General features: G+C 36.5%; 1 protein-coding gene across 1 annotated transcript in view; it reads left to right on the top strand.

Moving 5' to 3' along the window:
* The window catches only part of LOC107712778 (cyclic nucleotide-binding domain-containing protein 1-like), a 35,817-nt gene extending 23,518 nt beyond the window's left edge, over positions 1–12,299 (top strand). Inside the window, exons 8-12 of the mRNA XM_016518115.1 lie at positions 4,449–4,555; positions 4,678–4,828; positions 5,033–5,100; positions 5,603–5,712; positions 12,206–12,299. Coding sequence (XP_016373601.1) covers positions 4,449–4,555; positions 4,678–4,828; positions 5,033–5,100; positions 5,603–5,712; positions 12,206–12,299 — 530 coding nt within the window. The remainder of the gene's footprint in view (positions 1–4,448; positions 4,556–4,677; positions 4,829–5,032; positions 5,101–5,602; positions 5,713–12,205) is intronic.
* Positions 12,300–22,917: the final 10,618 nt, after the last annotated feature.

Here is a 22,917-nt window from a genome sequence, read left to right as displayed (position 1 = left end):
AAGCAGCTGAGAAGAGCAGCGTGCCCCTTTAATGCAGTACCTGAAAAGATTAAGCAACAAGAATATGGTCAATACCCGAAAATTAAGCAACAAGCATGTTGCCCTTACCCAGATTACGTTGTTAACATTTGAATAACAACCTTTAGCAGCAAAATTTACATACTGTGCACTAGATAGCTTTAAGAAACAAGCATGTTGCTGACTTAAATGCAGCGTGTTGCAATAATAGTTGAATAAGCTTAAAGAAACAACATTTCCAATACTAGATGTGTCTTAAGCAGCAAGCATGTTTCAAAAATCAGAGAGCCTTAAACAACAGCTTTAAAAACAAGCCTCTGCTGTGGCAAGTTTAACTGGGTACCAGCATGTCGAAATAAAACCAATAAGCCTAAAGCATCAAGCATGTTACTGAACAAGTAGCCTTAAACAACGAGCAATATTTGCCAATACCCTGATAACTTTAAGCAATGAGAATAAAAAGAAACTTAGCTTCGTGAAGACATTCAGAGATGAATAAAGGGTGAAATATAGCCAGCTGTGACGTGGATGCTTGATCCACTTCTTGATATCTTACTCCTTCCAGCGAGGAAGGCAGATCTTGTGTAAACTCTTGTTGATTCAGACACATTAGCACAACTTCAGTGATGATTTGTGGGCAAAGAGTCCATGTCAATTATAAATCGCTGCGAGAAGCAGTGCTCACTCCGGTCACGCTCATATCAATCAATGCAGCGAATTCGCGTTCAAGTTCACGAACTTGAATTTAGTGGGGAACGAACCCCTCCTGCAATATTCTTGATTTTACGCTTCCTATAGAGACGGAATTCGCCGAATTCGCCGTCTAATTTCCTCCTGAGCAAGCTATAAAGCTGCTGAATATTACTGAATAGACCTTATATAGGAATGCCGTGATAGCCGTCGTATTCCTATAGGTAGACGTGGATCAGCTGAGAGTCAGCTGATGCAAGCTTGACTCACGTGACCTGCCAGAACTAACGCTACGCTTGATTTGTGTCATCTTATTTTGACCCACTGTAAGAAAGGTCTCAGGTGTCTTTCTCCCTCCGTCTGCAGTCTTTTTCTATTTCTCCTCTTAAACAAACATGTCATTGAAGATCAGAAGTGAAATCGCTGCTCCATTAGTTCACCAGTCTGTGGGCTACTCAGAATGTCTCACTTTGCCCCTCCAGAGACATGAGCTGTAAACTCGAATATCTTCTGTTCTACAGCAGGATTATGCCAAACAAAAGCCTGTTGTCTCCAGTGCTGGACTGCGTCACCCTGTGTCCACAGCTGGCCTGTTCCTATTCTGGCCTGGACTGCCACCCCTGGGCTATGAATCCAGTCTGGTCCAGGATTTTCTAGCCATCTTACTTTCTATCATGTTCCATGGCTGGACTTGCAGTCCAAATATCCAGTCCAGCATGACTGTTTTTGATTATCTGAGCAGAAGTTTACTGATCTGTTACTGTTTGGCCCACCCAGTCAGACAGAATATGGTGTCCATGTTTATGGTAACATATAACCACCCAGAACACAAATTCATTTCTTTCTTTAATAGAGATCTTCTACCCTTGGCGTCTGCTTTAATCATAGGATGTAAAAATTACAACAAAACAGTAATATTATGAAATAGTATTACAATAAAAAAAAAAAGATTTTCATTATAATACATTTTAAAATGTGATGTATTTGCATGATGCAAAACTGAATTTTCAGCAGCCATTACTTCAGTCATCAATATCTTAATGACTTTATGGCTTTTTTAATGGTAGTTTTTATAATATATACATTTGGAATGGTAGTGTGTGTGTGCATATATATACAGTATATTAAATAAATAAATATTTACTATTTACTAATATTAAATATTTATTTACTCTTATGACACTGGGCTTTTTTGTGCAACTGACACTGTGTACACTGATTCCAAGTACTGTTAGGGCTGGTTCACACACAATAAAATTTTTCATTCCACTACTTTTCCATTTTTTTTCTGTATAAACGTGCTAGGTGGACAACTTTGACTGTTGCACTCGCTTCTCTGTCTTTTGCAGTGTCTCACACATGACTCTCAAGTTAAAAGTTCTAAAAAACATGTCTTGAGACCTTTTTTCCCAATTCCACTTCACACGTCTTGTGTTCTTGTGCATTATCTGATACATGGACTTGTGGACGACCCTGTATTATTTGTTCTTCCCCCTCTTCAGATTCAGTTTCTGGTTCTAACATATATGGCTGAATTAATCCAGCATTACCACTTTCCATTGTGTAGTGTTTACTACTTCAGTTAAGCGTGTGAAAGTGGAGCAGGTCCAAGCTGGTGTGATTGATGGTAGGTGGGACTAATTTGCATATTCATAGATCCGCATATACTAAATGAGATAAGAGTGTAGAGGTATATTCAAGCCATTATAAGGCAAGAAAAAAGAAGAAGAAGAAAAAAAAACATTTAAATACATCATTTTGATTATCCAAGTGTTCTGCAGGTCAAGTGTAATTTCCCCTTCCACATACTAAGGCAGGAAAAAGTTTTATCAGAGCAGAAAGTCCTAAAGTCATGGCATTAAATGATGCCTGAACTGCAAAAATGAATATCTTCCTCAGTATTTTTGCTTTGTTCTCCAATACAAACATAAATATCCTTAAATCAGGGTACATTTACTTGAGATGCAATATGAAGTCTTGTTTTCTGAGAAATTGAACAAAATTAAGTGAGTTTGTTTAAAACAAGAACAAATATCTGTCAATAGGGAATGAAAACTAGTTTTCCCTTTGAATTAAGTCGATTTTTTTGAGCTCACTGGTAGATATACCTACAATAATGTACAGTATTTGAAAAATAATGTGTTTTTTGAACATTAAAGCATGTCAACATATTCTGTTACACTAAATACACAAAATAATGATCTTTAAAATAGCATCATATGACCCCTTTAACCATAAACACTTGCTATTTCAATATTAGTGTTTGGGAACAGAGCATAATTATTAGCCATAATTATTATTTATTTATTTATATATATATTTTTTAATTAAAAATTAATGGAGATCTTTTAGAAGTTGTATTTTCAAACTTTGAAGCTTTTGTTTATACAAGACATTTAGAGAACATCTTGACATATTGTGTTCCATTCTATTTATTCCTTCAAGTTTCTTTACTTAGTCTTAAAAAGTCTTGAAAAGTATTACATTTACCTTCATAAAACCTGCAGTAACCCTGTCAGAGATGAGTTTAATGGGATAAAATTAATGACTGAAGGGGGACTTGCATAGAAAATGCATAGAACTCAATGTCTTTAAAGGGTATATGGGCCATTGATAGTGAGCAAAGAAAATATACCACTATTAATAGTTCTCACAGGCCATTAAACTGTACTTTGCATTATTTTTTATTAATTCTATATTTTGGTTCTAATCACTATTTGATTTTTAAAGTAATATTGCTAAAGCTGATTGAAAAGCTACTGTTGGAAGAGTATTGTTGCGTAACAGTTTTATGCTGTTCCACTGCGCTAATTGTGTTGTGCAGTACAGAAATGCAGAACTCTGGATGTTAGTGCCCTGCGGGAGGAGGCGTGACTGCGCCGTGTTCATCTAAGAAGACAAACGGCGTCTATCAGAGCCTGCTGTGATTTCCCAAGTGATCCAGACATTTGCTTTTTAATGGCTTTGCGAAAACATGCAGAGCAGGCGAATAATAGTTTTGCTCTGAAAAGAGGGAGAGTGTGAGAGATGAGATTAAAACTCGTTTTTGAAACACAACTTCCTCCTGCCTCTAACGCTTCTGAAGTGGAGGCCTGGGTTCTGTCACCGGCTAGACAAATGGACTCTGCTTGTCCCACTCGCTGCTTCACAGAGATGGGATTTACCTGTCAAGGCTGATATACAGTGTTTCCCCCTGATGTTAAAGGCTCACTGTAGATCAATATAATGCTCACCTCCACAAACCAACCCCAGGTTTGTCACAATAAGAAATAATCCACCGCTTTTGGGGCTGCTGCCAAAACATAGACTACTTTTGTCGTAAACAGTCTGCATATTTTTTTCTCATTCTCTGCTGCCTGGGTCACTTCTGGTCTACATTGAGATGCATTTATTATGGTGGGGAATGCCTTGCTTTTGCATAGCACCTGATGCAATGAGCGACAAGCAAATGGCTGGCCACTGCTCCGTGTGTGTGTTCACGGTGTGTGTGTGCTCCCTACTCACTGCTGTGTGTGTGTGTGCACATGAATGGGTGAAATGCAGAGCACAAATCACCATACACGGCCATGTAACGTCACGTCACTTACTCAAAAAACATTTAAAAAATCTTAACGACCCCCCCCAAACTTTTGAACTGCAGTGTACTATACGTATGTAGCTCATTCAAGTGTTTGGTTACAGTTTTAATGGGAATTTCAGTTGTTTCCTGACTAAGCCAGCTCTTAAATCTGTATTTGTAGCGCTGGTGAAGGAGGGAAAGATCTGTCCGTTTGTGGCCTTCATTGGACGTGGAGAATGTAACATCCTTCAGGACGTGGTATCGTTGACAAAACCCGTTGACAAAAAGGTATCAGGACAAGCAGTCATACCTTGAAAAGAAATGTCAGAGCATGCATATTCTTATTTTATTGCTTTTTTTGTCTGTCAGAAATGGTAGTGTAGATACTGTTTAGTGTTTGTGAATTGCAGGGCTGCAGGATCAGATTTGTGATTGTTGGTAAGCTGGGTCCAAAGCAGTCGTTTTGTGAGGTCAGCATCCTATTGAACCAGCCGTCCCCTTGTACTGTTATCACTGCCACTGAAGTTCATGGTGGAATCATTCAACCAGAATGTCTTAAAGGTCAGTCGCTACACCTCCCTGCTTACTACCTTCACAGAGCAGGATCACCATGACATTACACCTCAAGAGGTAATAGCTTTAAACTGACCTTATATTAACTCACATACTCGCACAGTAACACCCACTGAGTGTCCAGCTCATTTAAAGCATGTGTTTTGTATTCTGCTGTGAATCTGAATGAGGTTTCACAGGACCCGTGCACAGGACTGGACTCAGTGACCACTTCTCTTATTCTGCAGACTGCGCAACCAATGTGTGGAAAACTCAGTAAGGTAAGAAAAAAGGAAAACTTCAGTTTTATGTGCAGTGATAGGGAAATTATTATTATTATTGTCAATATTGGAAACAACAATTATAAAATATAATTAATAATAATTTTATTATTAATAATTTTAATAAATAATTTTAGTCACTTTATTATTTTTTAATAATTTATCATATTTATTATTTATAATATTATTTATTATATATATATATATGTATGTTTTTTTTTTTTTTTACATTTTTAGTAAAAAATAACTTTATTAAGATGTACTGTTCTCTGGCTAGTCAGAATTTTCATTTTGTTCATTTTTTCACACAGCAGAGTAATTTCATTAATCCAACACAACAACACAATGGGCTCATTAAAAATGAACTGCAGAGTTAGAGCATTGTGGGAAATAAAATGTTCTTCCAGTATGGTCCATAAAATGCAAGTTGCAGACATAAGGTTGTTTCACCTTGAGGGTTGTTTGCTGCGTTTGTTTCACATGTCTGTTTTTCTTTGTGCAGGAGGAAGTCATGAAGGAGTTCCTGACACAGGAGAGGATGAAGAAATGGGAACATGAGAAGGTTGTTCTCTTATTCTTCTTTCTTTCTGACCCTTTAACCTGCAATACGATGTGTGTCCTCCTTCAGGGTGTGTGGTGTCCGTGGAGAATGAGCAGCAGAGTGAATTATAGTGCCAAACCCTTCTGGAACACTTTCCAAAAAAACTAACCAAAAAAAAAAAACAAGCAGTGAGTTCATGAGATGTATAAGCTGTTCTAACTCCCAGACACCCGTTCAACTTTGACTTTGTTCTCAGAAACTCCAGACTCTGCCGTCTCTGTGTTCACATGCCAGTTCACCAAGCATGATAGCACCCACATGCTCTGATATGTTACAGAATGGTCCAGTTCTCTTTGGTAAAGGCAAAATGCATTTGAAACGCTTTCCAGACTGGCTCTATCCTCTCGTATAGCACTGGACATTTTGACGTATATACGGTAGAGATTTTGCTTTATCTTTGAACCTTGGTAGGAATTTTCACACAGCAAAAATGAGCAGGACTTTGTATTTACACATGACAGCATCAAAAAAACATGGACGAGAACCAAAAACTCAGTAAGACTCAAGTCAAGAGAAGAAAAACTTAAGGTGTATAACATGATGCCGAGATGTCGCATTAATACATTTAGAATCAGATCTATCCATTTCATATGGTAGTTTGCATAGTAGTTGCAAGTATTACATAATTTGAAGCTGTTTTTGCACTAATGCCAGACCTATCACTCATTTGTTATTAATAATTGTATTTTTTGGTTTGCATCTGTCCAGTTACAATTCAAAAATAGAAAGTAATTAAATGAGATGAAGTACCTGTCAGCTGTAAAGTATTTAATAGGGCTGGGAAAATAAATCGATGCATCGAGAATCGAGAAATGATTCAGCATCGATTCTGAGATTTTCCGAATGCATCGCGATTCTTTCTTGAATCGATTCTGAGCTTAGTTTTGAACAACAGATGGCACTGCATGCTTTAGAAACTACATGCTTTTGTTTCCAAATCCGTACACACACTTGAACCTAAAATAATCATTCATAAAATTCGAAAAGGTTGAAGCGAATTACAAAGGTGTTCACAGTGGGCTGTGTTTACATTAATCTCGCGTCATAAACGCATTCTGAGCTGAGGTGAAATTAACGTTACATGACTCAGCCGAACTCACAAGCACTTTTCTTCATGAGCATTTGAGTGTGTGGATAAAAACTAGATTAGAGCGCCATCTGCTGTTAAAATCTAAGCTCAGAATCGATTCCAGAGGAATCGCGATGCATTATGAAATCTAAGAATCGATTCTGCATCGATTTATCGTCCCAGCCCTAGTATTTAATTCACCAGATTATCCCAAAATAGGCCTTACAAAGTGGTTATTTATTATATAAACAGTAATTTCCGCTGCAAATAAATGAAAAACTGTTCTATATCATTAAAGGCACAATATGTAATTTTCGGCGCTAGAGGGCGCGTATTCAAAATAAACAAACAGACAAAGGCGTAGTTTGATGACGCCGTGACTGAGTGTGGAATCATGGGAGTTGTCGTCTTCATCCCCACAGCCGATGCAATCCGACGGGACTCGGGCAGAAATCATGTTCATGGATGAGCTAATGATTTATTAACATAGTAGAAGCAGGGTGAGGCGGAAAGCCGTCGAAGCGAAACGAGGCCGCTGAACGAGCGTGACACACGGCTCGAAAGCAGCGGAGTTTTTATTATGCCACAGTCGACCGGTTCTGCTACTTCCGGTCGTGCGTATGTGGGAAAAAAAACAGCACTGTTTTATTTGAAAGTTCTGTTATAATGCGACTCTGTGCGGTCGTCACCGGTCTATTAAAACACACAACATATTAAAGCGTCTTTGGTGTTTCACACGCTGTGTCTCATTTAGAAGGCTGCGCCCTCCGGAGGTCGTTCTCTAACAGATGTCTGCTGTACTTACGCTGCAGCTCCTCAAACATTGAACAAAATAAAACAAGTAAAAGCATTTTTTTCAAATTACTTTCCAAATTTAGAAATAATTTTCCTTAATTTAAGTCAGCAAAATATATAACACTGTTCTAGTGGTTTTTGGATATTTTAATAAAAAAAATCTTACATATTGTTCCTTTAATCGTGACACTCAAATATTCCTCTCTGGCAAGCAGGTTTTCTAGCCATCAAGTGCAGATCTTAAGTGTGTGTGGTCTGTAGAACTGTATGGAGCTCCCAGCGCTTATAAAAAGAAGAGACTGGTGCTCTGTGCGTGTGTAAACATTTCCTTGTGATCCTCAGAAGCACTCGCTATAAATGTTTTTCAGATGTGCCTGTATCGCTCACAGTACGTAACTGTGCCATCGGGAGCTCTCGTTCAGGTGTAGCTTTATAGTTATGGTTACATGTGCTTGACAGGCTGCAGTGTTGCATAATAATGTGTCTCTTTTCTACTTCTGTAATTCACATGCTACTTCTGTGTACCTGAAGTATCAGTAGCATTTAGATGGTTGGCATAGGCCAGTTAGTCTCTGCTGGTTAGTAACTACATCATTCTGTGATTTAAAAAGTTTGCATTATATTATATTATATTATATTATATTATTATTTTTCAGGTTATTATTATAATTATTATTATTATTATATACATGTAAATATAATATAAAATTTAAAAATAAAATTTTATTTGGCACACAATTTTCATATTTCTCTCTGAATTTGGCACACACTAATCCTAATCTCATGTTTTTGGACAGATGGGATGAGATTTAGGATGCAGCTATTCTTTGTATCTTCCATATGGTACTATACATACTCCTTGACTGACTTTGTATGAGATCCAGCCTTTCTAAACTCTCTGGAGTCATGTGACCTCACCCCACTCTTCGCCCCATGTGCATTCACACCTGTTTCTCATTCTCTCATCATTACACACAACGAACAGCATATACTAGGCCAACAGAAACACACCCTTTAAAAAACAAACTGTTTTTGTGATGTGATTTGGAGCTTTTATCATCTGTTCCCAGTGTAGTTTGCTTCCATCAAGGGTACCAGGCTGGAAAAATAGGTTAGTGTAAATAGTGGCTGGTCTTCGGCAGCCCAGTGATTATTCAGTTTAATGGTTAATCTGACACATAAGCTATTAAGAGTGAGGCTTCACATTAATTTTCTTGACTTTATATATATATATTTAAATACAGAACTATTATCTAAATATAGAACTATTTAGATCATATTTGAAATAATTAGTGTATATGTGGCACAACAGTGGCCAAAATAATCTGATTACAATGTTATTAAGGGTGGTACATGTCTTCAGTAATGTAAATAAAATTGGTATGTCCTCTATGCATTAATTTGATTACATTTATTCCAGATATTACTAAACTGATAACTGAAGAGTTACGTTGAATGCTCATACAAAAATGGAAAATTCTGTAATTATTTACTGTTTTTGTTATTCTAAAACTATCAAGCTCCAAACCTGACGAAAAAGCACCATAAAATTAGTTTTTATTGCTCTTTGTGTGAGGAAAAATGAGTAATTTTTATTATCGTACAGCCTTTTGACATAGCACTCAAATCTCATTCTCACTTAAGTATAAAAAAGTATATACAATACTGCTAAAAAGTTTTGAGGTCTGTAAGATTTTTTTTTCAATGATTTTGAAAGAAGTGTCTTATGCTCACTATGGCTTTTATTTGAACAAAAATGCTGCTTAATATTTTTCTGGAAATTATTATTATTTTTTTTTAGAATTCTTCTTTTGTAAACATTTTAAATGTCTCTTGATACATTTAATGCATCCTTGCAAAGAAAAAAAAAAGTATTAATTTCTTTTTTTTTTTACTTTTCAACAGTAGTGTAAATAAAAATGTGTAACTTTGAATAAAAGCACCTCCTATATGAATAAATATAATGCTGATGAATTGCATTTGGTTCTATGAGAAGCAGTGGTGTTTGGCATCAATGGAATCAAACCTACACTAACACAGCATGTTTAGCAGCAATTTTAAATATGCACAAGCAACATGAGGGTGAGTAAACAACAGATTTTACATTTTAGATGAGCTATTGCTTAAAGGGGTCCTATTATGCTCTTTTACAAAGTCTTGATTTTGTTTTGGGGGTGTACTAGAACATGCTCTCATGCTTGGTGGTTCGAAAAAACACATTATTTTTCACATAATTTACATTATTACAATACCTTTCTCCCCATCCTGGGACAAATGTCTCGATTAGTTCCCGCTTTGATGAAGCGCCTCTTGCTCCGTCTTTCAACAAAAGCTTTTTGGTCCGGCAGGCACTGTACTCCCTCATGTTGTGGAAGCTGTCCTCAGTAAAATGCGCAGCACACAATAGCAAATTGGGGTTATAATGCTCAGGGACAGAGTTAAAAAATAAATTGCAACCACTGTTTCCTGACATAATCTGCTTTCGGAAGCCCAAACAAAGACGTTTGGGCACGGGGGTGAAAAAAACAGGGTTTCATGCGGTCGCACACCGGACGAGAAGCGCAGCGTTGCGTCGCGTTGCGCCGCGTTGCGCCGCGTTGCGCCGCGTTGCGCCATGCCACATCTTTAAAATTCAAATACATTATTTCGGCGTCTGTCCGCAGCGCCCAGCTACGTCGTGTTGTACTTGTAAGAATTGTTCTAGACATGCCGAAAAACTCTTCTTCTTCGTTTTCTCTGATGCACTAACTCTGCAGCAACACTTCTTCTTCGTCGTCTCGTCTGATGCACTCACTCAACCAAGCGTTCTAACAACGAGCTCGCCCCTCCCCACCCCCCAACCACTCGAATTTCTGTAGGCGGGAATTATTTGTAATGATATTCCAATGAGCCGCTTTGTGATATCACAAAGCCCGGAAAACAAACGCTGTAGTCCAAACGAGACGTTCGTTGTAGTTCTTGAAAAGGGATTTTTAAAAAACGAAATATCTCCCTTTGGAGTGGACTTTGAGATTTGTAACTTTCTAGATCTTTTTTATGCCCAAACATACACACTACACACTGACTAAAATTAAAAAAGTGAAAAAGCTTAATAGGACCCCTTTAAGCAAGACCTCGGTTTACTCTAGGTGGACTTTCACTGCAAAAAGTGTGCTATACTGTAGTCACTTTAAAGTTTTCTCATTTTCTAATTTTCTCATTATGCTTAGAAAGTACCTCTGGAGTCTCTGTTTAGAAATATGAATGAGTGTTCTGAATGAACTCAAACATGAGGTGTAGGGAAACAAAAGACATAAGTTAATGAATAGAGAACATAAATCATGCAGACTCCTTAGGGCGAGGTGAGTGTGTGTTTACCATCTGTGTAATATGTGCATGTTTTTGTTTAACCTTTTTTGGCCATGTAGCATAAGGCAAACAATACTATTATAGTCAGATAATGTAAAAAATATGTATAAACACTGGAGGCTTGTAAACAGTCTCTTTCTGGACGGACTCATTTGTCTTCAAGCAGACACAGTAAATCTCTGTAATCTGTGTCATGTATTTAGGGGTGTCAGACGAGAGGTTTTTAAAATGACTTATGGGCTTGATACTAAACACATGGCACTGTGCAAATTATACTGATGGAAAATAGAAACACTCCTGTCGTTGGACTTCATTCAGATTTTCTTGCTGAAATAACAATAAGGAAAAGAGAATAATGGGGGAAAAATAGTACTATTAAACAATCAGAAAATTAATAACGGCCTAAAACACACTTCAGCGTCAGTGTGACCATAGCTTACTTGACCGTCTGTTGCATATTGGACACAAAAGATTGTGAGGGCTCGTTGAAATCAGTTTTATTCTGATTGACTGGCTTTATGTAACTTCCAGTGTTAAGAGAACATTTGCTTTTCCAGAAACAAAGTTGTGACATTCACTGTGTGCCGGTTTGATATTATGAGTGCTTTTGAGGACGAAATAGTCACTTGATTATGAATATGAAATGATTTCATATGATTGTGAAATAATCGTGGCATCAAATCTTTAAAAGATACTAGAGTTTTGTTTGTGCAATTAGTAGTACATCAACTTGATATCCATGAGTAGAAATGTGGATTTGACATATTTATCAACTGGACTCCACTTTTATTATTTTTGTGTGGACAGAAATTTTACAAACACGTTGTTTGCGTGTTGTCTGTACTGTAACTGTTCATGTCATTTGCTATTATGCCAGTCTTCCAAATCTAAGAGCTAGACCAGCACCAAGCCAGGATAAACCAGTTCTGACCAGCAAAGAAATTCAGTTGGAAGTTGATCCTTCATGATTTTTGATTATGCTTCTGGTTACATTAGAGGCATTCTCAAAAACAAAGAACAAACAAAAAAAAACATTTGATTAAGTGTGGCCTTTTTCTAACAGTGACCAAATTGATTTAATTAAAGCCCTTTTTAAGATGATTAGACATTGTTACATTCATTTAAAGTGCTTCTAAAGTGGCAAGCATCGTTGCACAAACTGTACTGTATGTCTTATCAAAGGTTTAAAATGGATAGCCTTTTGTGAAAGTAAAACACATAAGATATAGTATCATGATGCCATTAAAAATTTTTATCTGAGTAAATATTCTCTCTCTTTTTCTCTCCCTCAGAGGAAGATACTTTCTGATGCGCCCAGGAAGAGGAAAATTGACTTTTAACAGAGGACCAAGAGGAGTAACTGGGAAATCCAAGTCGTCCATATGAACTTTTGACAGATAAACATACAAACAAATACAAATGCAGTCATATTAGGGGTTGCACAAACTACTCGACTAGTTCTGCCATGCACCTCATAAGACCAGGATGAGAATTTCTCTGTCCAGAAACTATATTTGTGAATACAAAACACTTTTATTGAATTTTCACTTCAGCAAAATTCCAAATATATTTGCAAATTTATTTGGAATAAATATCACATGAAATATGAAAAGAAAAATGTATTTGCAAATATATTTAAAATAAGCTTAGTGAGAAATGTCATATATTTTCAGATAAAATACATTTCTTAAGACATTTCAAACAAAGAAAAATATATTTGCAAATGCATTTAGAATATATTTCACAAGACGATTTATAAGAAAAATATTTCTGGAAAAAATTTCAAAAGTAATTTCAAAACACAAATATATAACAGCAAATATTTTTTGATATATATTTTACAAGACATTTCATAAAAACGAGTATTTGCAAATATAGTGACAATTAACTTTAAAAATAACTGAAGTTCATGACAGTGAAAGCAGCATGCAAAATCTCGTTTCTCTCCTGCTCTCCTTCATTGCAACTTATCAACTAGTAAACATGAGCAGTCATGCAAACCCTAAATGATGTATTTCTGAACATATCTGCTGCCTTCATGAAGAAAGCCAGGCTTCTGTATCCCAGGGAAGACATGCAGACCTGTCCAAACTGTTATCTTGTGTTTTTGCTGGAAGTGGTGTTCTGGATCCCACTGCTGACACCCTCTCCAGAGACACATACAGAGAAACGGTCCTCAAGGGGTTTATTTCTTTCACCACAGCATTGTAATCCTTCACCTTCTGCTTTTTGAAAAGCATTTAGATTTTGACAGTGTGCAGGGTTTTTCTGCGTACAGCTACCTCGAGGGATTGAAAATAGAGAATCAGAAGGATGCAATTAAACCCACTTGGATCGACAAAATGGCATGATCCCCAGGTGCGTGTGCTTAACCTAGCCAAGGGTGAATCAAACCTGTGGGTGGCCACCGATCCACAGAGATCCAGCCATCACTGTACTTGAAAAAAGTAATCTGATTACGTAACTCGCGTTACTTGTAATGCGTTACCCCCAACACTGCTGACTTCTGCCGACATATCTGTAGCCTTTCATATGAAGCCTTGCACTCTCCCTGTCACAGCTTCTCATGTCAGAGTCACAATAGTTACAAAGGTGCAAATAAGCCTGTCAGTTGCCATTCTCCAAGCATGTGAGTGTGTGAATGCGTTTCATATTGTGCTGTCAGGTCAGGCCTGGATGAGTATTTGCAGACGAGCTCTAAGAAAGGGAAACTGTATTTTTAACATCAACATATATAGTAAAGACAACAAAATGCTCTTAAATTATTGTCGTATCAACCAGACTGCCATGTCTTGCATGCATGCTATAAACTTTGGTGATTTAGCTCTTAAGCTAAATACTGTTGTAACTGCCTTGTGTCAACTCATATCTGACAGGCCTTAAATTAATAAAATATTCTAGGCTTGGAGTTTCCATACAGATTTAAGTCTGTTTAGGTCCGGGGAACTTTAACTGCCCCCATTGGGGATGGCTAATCTCTGTTTCCTGAAGGAAAACAGCTCAAAATTTTTTTTTTAAATTTAAACTCTTATTTAGTCTACGTCTGTCCTTTGATGATTATCTCTGACCTTAGATGACTGACCTTGCAGGGTTTCTGTGATCTGGTGACTGAGTGTAGACTAATGTTTGTGGTTGATTTATTGGTTTCGATCATCCGTGTTTGAGTTTCTGACTGCTTAATTTTATTAAGTACCTCCAGACAAAACAAACACAAAAACTGGTTGTATTAGATGTCCTAGCGGGATGCTAGATTTTTTATTAATTTTTTTTAAAGTTTAATTCAAAGTCTTTAGTCACGTTTTTTCCTTGCTAATGTAATAATAGTCTTGCAGGTGAATGTTCATGGCAATATTTTGGCAGGTGGAGCATGCATATTTTTCCATTTAGTGCATTTGTTTGGAAAAGGTCACGTGACTATCACAGAGAACCGATGTTGGAAATGATGAGAGGAAGACAAGTTGTTGCAGGCACGCTTCAGATGACCTCATACCTGTCCTTTGGACCTGGAACTCATGGAACTCCAAGGTACTTTCAAGATTTTCAAGAATGATTTTCAAGAATGATCATTATGGTATTACTATCACCATCTTTTGTAAGGGATGGTACTGCCATGGTAAATATCTCTCTCTCTCTCTCTCTCTCTCTCTCTCTCTCTATATATATATATATATATATGTCCAAAAACCACAGCATTCCCATAGTATCATGCCCAAAACTATGGTATGGTACATAGTACTTTATTTAAACTTGGAGTAAGGAATACAAGGGGTGTATTCCAGAAAGCAGGTTTTGTTGGAAACTCAGAGTCCGTTAACCCTAGAAAAAGGAAACTCAAAAGTTTCCCATCTCAGGGTAAGTCAACTCAGAGTTCAAGTTTTAACTCAGAGTTTGTTGAACCTCCTTTCTGGAATACACCCCAGATCTCCAAAACATGGTATTGTTATATATCCAAAAACCTTGGTACTACCATGGTAGAGCTGATAAAATATGGTATTGCCATATCACGTATTATATCCAAAAACATAGTAGTACAGTAATAAATCTATAGAACATGGTAATGCCATAGTATATTTCCAAAACATTGTGTCATAATCCAGTATATATCCAAAAAGCATTGATACTACCATGGTAAATCTCATAAAACATGGTACTGCCATAGTATATATCCAGAAATCCATGGTACTATTGTAAATCTCCAAATACATGGTGTTGCCATGGTATATATTTTTAAAAAGCCATGGTAGTACCATTGTAAGTCTCCAAAAACATGGTATTTCCATAGTACATATCCAGAAAGCCATGGCAATACCATTGTAAATCTCCAAACCACATGGTATTGCCATAGTAAATATCCAAAAAGCCATGGTAAAGCCCTAAAAATGGCATTTATCCAAAACACCATGGTACTATCATGGTAAACCTTCAGAAACATGGCATTGCCATAGTATATATTTAAAAAGCTGTGATAGTACTGTAATCTCCATGGTGTTTCTAAAACGCATTATTGCCATAGTATATATCCAAAAAGGCATGGTACTACATTTTGAATCTCCAAAACATATAGTAGCCTACACAGTATAACCATAAACCAATGGTAGCACCATGGTGAATCTCCAAAAACATGACGTTGTCATATTATTTATCCAAAAAGCAAGTACCATGCCATGTCAGTCTATAAACAGTTTTGTATGCTGAACAACATGAAAAAGTTTAAAGAAATCCTCCCTACATGAACTGGTAAATGTGCGGTAGGTGTTTTACAATGTTCGACTTCATTTACCACAGGTCTCATGACCTCATAATTAATGTTTGCCAGACAACAGGAAGCCGATATTTCACAGACACACAAACACACATGAACGCACCCAGTGACATCCACCATTGTTTCCCCTCTGCCTGACATGAACAGAAATAGTAATGGATAAACAATGCAATTATCCTGGCGCTGTGCCCGTCTGCCTCCAGACCAAAACCTCTGTCGCCTGCAGAACATCCATCATGCTGCCTCCACCATCACCACAAATACCTCACATTCAAATACAGCAAAGACGCAGCGAATCCATCTGCCCTCCCCGTCCTCCTCAGACCATTAGATGCTTATCATCTATGTCTAGAAGTCTCAGGCCATTTATTATATGGCTCCTGAAAATTCAGCTTTGCATCACAGGAATAAATGACATTTTGGAATATATTAAAATAGAAAACATTTATAAGAGCATAAGAGACTTAAATCAGAAACAAAAATAATAATAATCTTACTGACCCCAGACCTTTGGACTGTACTCTATGTCAGGTTGATGTGTTTGTAAAGAAATGTATTTAGTCTTTCTTGTCTCTTCTGAATTAAAATGTCTATTTAAAAAAATAATAATAAAACAAAAACTTTCTGGTTGCATTTAGCTCAAGAACATTAACAAATACAGAGCTCTTCAAGGTGCTTAGAATGCCCTAAAATAAAATTTAGTTGCTTTGAAGTCCATGTCTTTTAGTCATTTTTGCTACTATAATCATGTTGACAAAATTCATTTTATTTGCAAATATATGCTTTAAAAATACTGATGACTCAAAATACTGATGACTCATCCTGCACTACACAGATGTCTGTCCAATCAGATGCTTTCTAGAATGTGAATGCCCCTCCCACTCATACCACAGCATGGTTTATGGCTGATACTGAACCATGAATCAACTAAATCTGATTAATTGTGTAAAAAGGCACAAGCCATTAGAAATGTCCTATATTAATACAGGAAAGTAAACAGATTTTATTGCCCATTGATGAACACAGAAAATGCAATATTCAAAAAGAATATGTTTCTTGGAGTGAGCATTGAGCTCTGTGTTTACTTAAAACTTCTATTTCTGTACTTTGAAGGAGAAATCAGCCACATTTTATGAGCAGACAGACAGCATTATGAGCAGGGTTGGTGTAGAACTGCCATTGTGTCACAGACAAAAGTTCCCAATTCAATATTTTCTTTGTTCATTAAGTCTGGAAATGCAAAGTCAGGCAGTCATTTAGGAGCTTGTTTGAGGAGCAGTGGTTAATGCACCAGGGCCTACAAATTAGAAAAGAAAGACAGAGAGAGATTGATTTACCAGCAGCCCCACTGATCAAATCCATTGAAGGATTCAAAAATAATTAACAAGTCAGAGAAACAAAGGTCAGCCACATTTTATGAGCAGACAGACAGCATTATGAGCAGGGTTGGTGTAGAACTGCCATTGTGTCACAGACAAAAGTTCCCAATTCAATATTTTCTTTGTTCATTAAGTCTGGAAATGCAAAGTCAGGCAGTCATTTAGGAGCTTGTTTGAGGAGCAGTGGTTAATGCACCAGGGCCTACAAATTAGGATTGATTTACCAGCAGAGATTGATTTACCAGCAGCCCCACTGATCAAAAATAATTAAAAAGTCAGAGAAACAAAGGAAGACAAATCTTAATAACCCGCCTTTGTGTTAATTTTCTCCATACACATTTGTTGTTGTCCCTCGCAGTCAATAAATAGCAAGGGGAGGGGGAAAGTAATGTAGAATTAGCTCAAGATAAAGGAGTATTTGCTTTCACTCTTGGCTCTTTTCCTACATTTATATACTCAATGGTGATTCTTCATTGGAAATATACTTTAATCTCAAACTTAATTTTGTTCCCAAGAAACATCCCTCAGGTTGTGCATACTAGTGCAGTCATATTAAAATGCCTAGCTGGAAGCTAACAAAACTATCAGATTTGATTATTTATTTCCTCTTTTTCTTGTTTAGCTTCATTAGTTGTACTTGTTAAGGGAACTAATACTATTGTTATTGCTCATACTTGAGGTTAGGGATTTAAACAACCCTATTCTCTAATATTAAACTTCAGTGCATAATTCATTCCACACCATTTGTGCTACAGACATGAATGAGACCCCAAATAATGCGGCTTATTCATGGGAGTTATGATATTACTTTTTTTATTTTAAAGCAGTTAGATTACTAATACTATTGTTATTGCTCATACTTGAGGTTAGGGATTTAAACAACCCTATTCTCTAATATTAAACTTCAGTGCATAATTCATTCCACACCATTTGTGCTACAGACATGAATGAGACCCCAAATAATGCGGCTTATTCATGGGAGTTATGATATTACTTTTTTTATTTTAAAGCAGTTAGATTTATGAATTTCATTTTGTGGAAAAAAAGGTTTCTTTAGGCTTATGTAAAGGAGGGACCTCAAATATTATAGAGACTTAACTGCAGTGTTATTGTTTACGGAAACTAAAATATTGAACTCTGTGGCAAATTTGATAAAAATTAGATGAAAAACTTGAAATGAAAATTGTTGGCAACTAACTGACGTAAACAAGCTAAAATGACTAAAACTGAAATTGAAACAAATTAAAGCTATATAGAAATATAAAAAAACTAATAAAAAAAACTAAAAACAAAAACTCAAACTGTGAATTAAAATTTAAGCTAAAATGTAAAATGCACATTTAACAATAACAGCTAATTCAAAATATGAATACATTCTAATACAATTACTAACTACTAATAAAATGGTTATTACTAAATGCTAATAAAAATTAATAAAAGTAACACTGCCTGATTGTAGGCTCCTTTCACTTTATTGCAAGTTTTTCCACATGTAAGCTTACTTTTTTAAAGAATTTTAGAGAAACTATTTTATGTCATTGTCCTGATTAGTCTATTGTTGTATACTTAGCGTAAGTTGTGCTTGTAACATGGAATATTTCATCATAAGAAAATAGTACTATAAAAACACAGTTTGTGTGTTTTTATCTGAGCTCTAATATGGATCTGTTCTGTGTCTATAACAGCAGGCCTCTCCTTTCTGACAGATGCAGGACTTGTTGCTGGCAGGACAGTTTGTCATTCTGCACTTCTTCATAGATCAGGTGCTCTTTCCTGAAGGAAGATGTCTGGTCCTCATTACTACCTCACTGTTGCTTCCAGTAAAGGCACGTGTCCAGCAATGCTTCAGGTAAGACTGCCAATAAAGCCTTAAAGGCCTGCGTGATGTACACAGCAGATATTTTCTTAATGGACATTTGAATTGAGCAGATCATCCCCTTAGGAATGTAAAATTAATGTTAACAAGCACATGTGAGTGTGGTGTACGGGTGATTGCATGCATTTACCATGAAGTGTATGAACAATATGCAATGTAAATGTTATTAGAAGTGCTAAAAATAAAACTGAAATAAATTAAAGCTATATAGAAATAAAAAACTAACAAAAACATAACAAATAATAATAATGACAAAAAGCACATACATTTGCATGAAAAGTATACAATATAAATGTTATTTGAATAATAAATATAAAATAACTGATTATTTTGCATTATTTTTACATTCAGTTTCCCCAAATCTTCGACTAATCAAATAAGTTAAAATACTAAACATATTGAAATAAATTAAAACAATATAGAAATAGATAAAAACTATAATAATAGTAATAATAATAATAAAATAAAAAAGCAATGATAAAATTTCATGAACAGTATGTTATTATTTAAATAATAAATATGATATTAATATGACTATATACATTTCCCAAACCCTTGGCTATCTAATCAAACACGTTCAGGGTAAGGCTGAAATAATGTATGTAACTTTTTTTGGTCTTCAACACTTTCTCCTATTGCAGTTTAATATGCAAAGACAGCTATAAGTAAGCCATTCATTTCTGCAGTTCTGATAGGTGACACTAGTGGTGCAGAAATCACATACTTCAGCTTTAATTCAACAAATTAAAAATGGAATTTAAAGTCCAGCCTATTGCATTGTGGGATTTTGTATATTGTACTGTTCTTTATGGTATGGTATCCTTTCTGGTTGCATACTACAGATGCAAACTGTTTTCTACACTAAAATGTGCATACAGTGCGCAGTATGCGTACTGCAATAATAGCACGAGTAGAATGTTTGTTCTAAATGTTTAATGAGGTTTAGCAGCTCTGGCAATAATGATGATCATCTGCTCCAAACCCTCAAGTACACCTAATGCATGCACTCATGGAGGTAGCTTCACTAGAGGAGAGTCACAATAGTGGATTTATGGCAATGCTGACGAGGCTCAATGGGCACCAGGTGCGGCTCATCACGAGTTGCCAGCAATGTTCCATTTACACGCGTCTACTCTTAGCCACTGTTGCGAGTCTGGACACTGGCCAGCATCAGGAGGGCTGGGGGATGATTATTGCATGGAGACATGGAGATTCCACCATCGCAGGTGTTAGGAGCAGGAGGAGTGGTGTGATAAAGGATTGTTTTCCAAGAACGAAAATGAAAGACGAGGCATACACGTTCTCCTCCCTTCAAAATCTCTTTTTTCTTATTACCACTGAGAATGGTTCTAGTATTCCATTTTTCTCTCATGCAGTTTGTTCTTTTGTGGACTGATGAGGTTTAGATTCATTAGAAAGAACAAAGACCTTGAAGTGCCTCGAAGCCAATCATTCTTAACCTCTGTGGGTTTTCAATGATACAAAATTAAACCAGGTTGAAAACTTTGAGACGGACACTGTTCATTTTACACATTTATTATATTATTAACTTTGGAAAGCTATTTTTGCTTCAGAAAACTTTTTGTTATGCTCACCAAGGCTGCATTTATTTAATTAAAAACATGGGAAAACAGTATTATTGTGAAATATTATTAACATTTAAAAGAACAGTTTTTTTATTCATTCATGCAGATTGTTCTTTTGTGGACTGATGAGGTTAGGATTAATTGCTAGCAGCAAAGATGAAGACCTTGATGTGCTTTGATGTGTTTTTTTTTTGTGATTAGCTGGACTCTGTCAGCCAATCAGACGCTTAACCACTATAGTTTTCTGTGATAGTACAAACTTATGCTGCCTTCACATGCTTTTAGAATTATCGTAAATATGAGGGTTTTTTTCTAGTCAAGTTGGATATGAACGGCCACTCAAGTCGGATTTACAACTGGGAAACTCGAAAATAATTTTCATGCCTGAGTTTTAGAGTTTTCTCATGCATTACAGTCATGCATATTTACATATATAAATAACATTAAATGCATATTGTATGCATTGAACAGTGAAAATAGCATTTATTTGACTGAAATTTCAAATTGAATATCCAGGTAGCAAACTGAATAAAGTGTTTATATGGTTACCAATGAATGGGACATTTTTATTCAAAATCTGTTTGATGTTCTCAATATGTTCTATACCTTTCGGCTAAGGTTTTGACAAGAAATAGGCAAGAATGAACTCACAAATGGGCCGTCCTCAATGATTCCTGTTCTTTCTGACAACAAAGCACTTGAATGCTAAAGACTTATAATTGTAACTTCAGAAGTGGAAAGTAGGACATTTCTGATAGCATGTGAAGGCAGCATTAAGCCAAGTTTTGGACAAAATCTAAATTTTGGACAGACACTATTTTATCTTCCAGATCTCAACTCTGTCAAAGCTCAAAGCACACGATTTTATACACGTGTGTGTGTAATGAAATGTTTCATTCCATTTTTCCCTTGTGCTTATTGTTCTTCTGTGGACTGATGAGGTTTAGATTAATTAGAACTATCAAACTCTAGTTCACTATTGCCAGTGAAATCAGCTTATTTTAATGCAATCGCATTGCTTTTATATAATGAAATATGCATGTTTTATAAGTTAAAAAATATGGCTATCAATGTACTAGAAAGATGCTTTTTGTCCACTGAAATGTGTATAGTTGCAACATTTAACTGACTACTCGAGTTTGAAAAAAGAGGACTGACTCCTTGAGTTTGACAAACTAGCTCTGAACTTGTGACTTCAAATCAGTCATACCATCACAGCAGCCCCTTCTCTAGTCTTTAGTGTTATTTTTTCTCCTCTCGTCCTCCTTTTTTCTTATGTAGACCTTCATAACTGATAACTAGAATGGTGTTCTGTCCAGTAATTATTTATAATTTGCTTGAAGGATGCCGTACTGAAGGTCTTGTTGGAGTCCCAGGCCAATTTTAAGCACTCAGTCAGGAGACCATGTGCTAATCATTCTGACCTAGTTCACTGCATCGCATGAGGTCATCCATGAGACACTGGGATCTGCTGTCCCTATGGCAACCAAGGACAAATTGCTCCGTAATGCAAACATACAGTATTTGTTTGCAATTGTCTCCTGAAAGAGAGAGAGAAATGAAGACCTTGAAGCACATTTTATGTTTTCTATGATTGGCTGGAGGCTGGTAGCCATTTAGATGCTCAAGTTCAGTAGTTTTTCTATAATAGTAGGTACAAACAAACACCAGGGTCCAAAAATTTGAGACAAAAATTACATCCCAACTCTAAAAATCTCATTTTACCTCAAAATGGTTTTTGAAAGAAGTCTCTTATGCTCATCAAGCATAAGATAAAATCGTTTATGTGATAAAAATAAAGAAATAGTAAAATAGTAAAAATAGTAGTATTGTGAAATATTGTTACAATTTATAATAACTGTTTGTTTTATAAATAAATATAATTTATTCCTGTGATGCAAAGCTGAATTTTCAGCATTATTACTCCAGTCTTCAGTGTCTCATGATCCTTCAGAAATCATTCAGATATGCTGATTTGCTGCTCATTTCTTGCTCCTCTTCAGGAACTCGAGCGGCGTCGTAGGACGCTTCGGGAACGCCCTTCAGCGTGACCGGCTCTGAATCTCGTGTGTAATCAGACCAATAGATGGGCGAGACGTCACGGGCGGGTGACGTAATGACCAGGCAGCTATAAAAGCACGTGCGGTGAGACCAGCGTCAGCTTTTTGTCATTCAGCAAGCGCTCTGTGTGTGTGTCAGTCTGATATCTGTTTGTGAGTCTTATTTAGTGTTGTCTGTCAAGCGAATCTAAAAACAAGACAAAACCAGACACCTAAGGCGAGGGCAGGCAGCGTTCAGGCTGTGTGTTCCTCCCTGCCCGCGTTTCATTACGGGTGCGGATACACACAGTTTGTGCGTTGTCTGCCTGGGAGCGGAGCATGCTGAGTCAGCTCTTGAGAGC

This window comes from Sinocyclocheilus rhinocerous, unplaced genomic scaffold, assembly GCF_001515625.1.
Source record: "Sinocyclocheilus rhinocerous isolate Xijiao unplaced genomic scaffold, SAMN03320098_v1.1 scaffold1740, whole genome shotgun sequence".
NCBI classification, from domain to species: domain Eukaryota; kingdom Metazoa; phylum Chordata; class Actinopteri; order Cypriniformes; family Cyprinidae; genus Sinocyclocheilus; species Sinocyclocheilus rhinocerous.
This window is presented reverse-complemented; position numbering and strand designations above follow the sequence as displayed.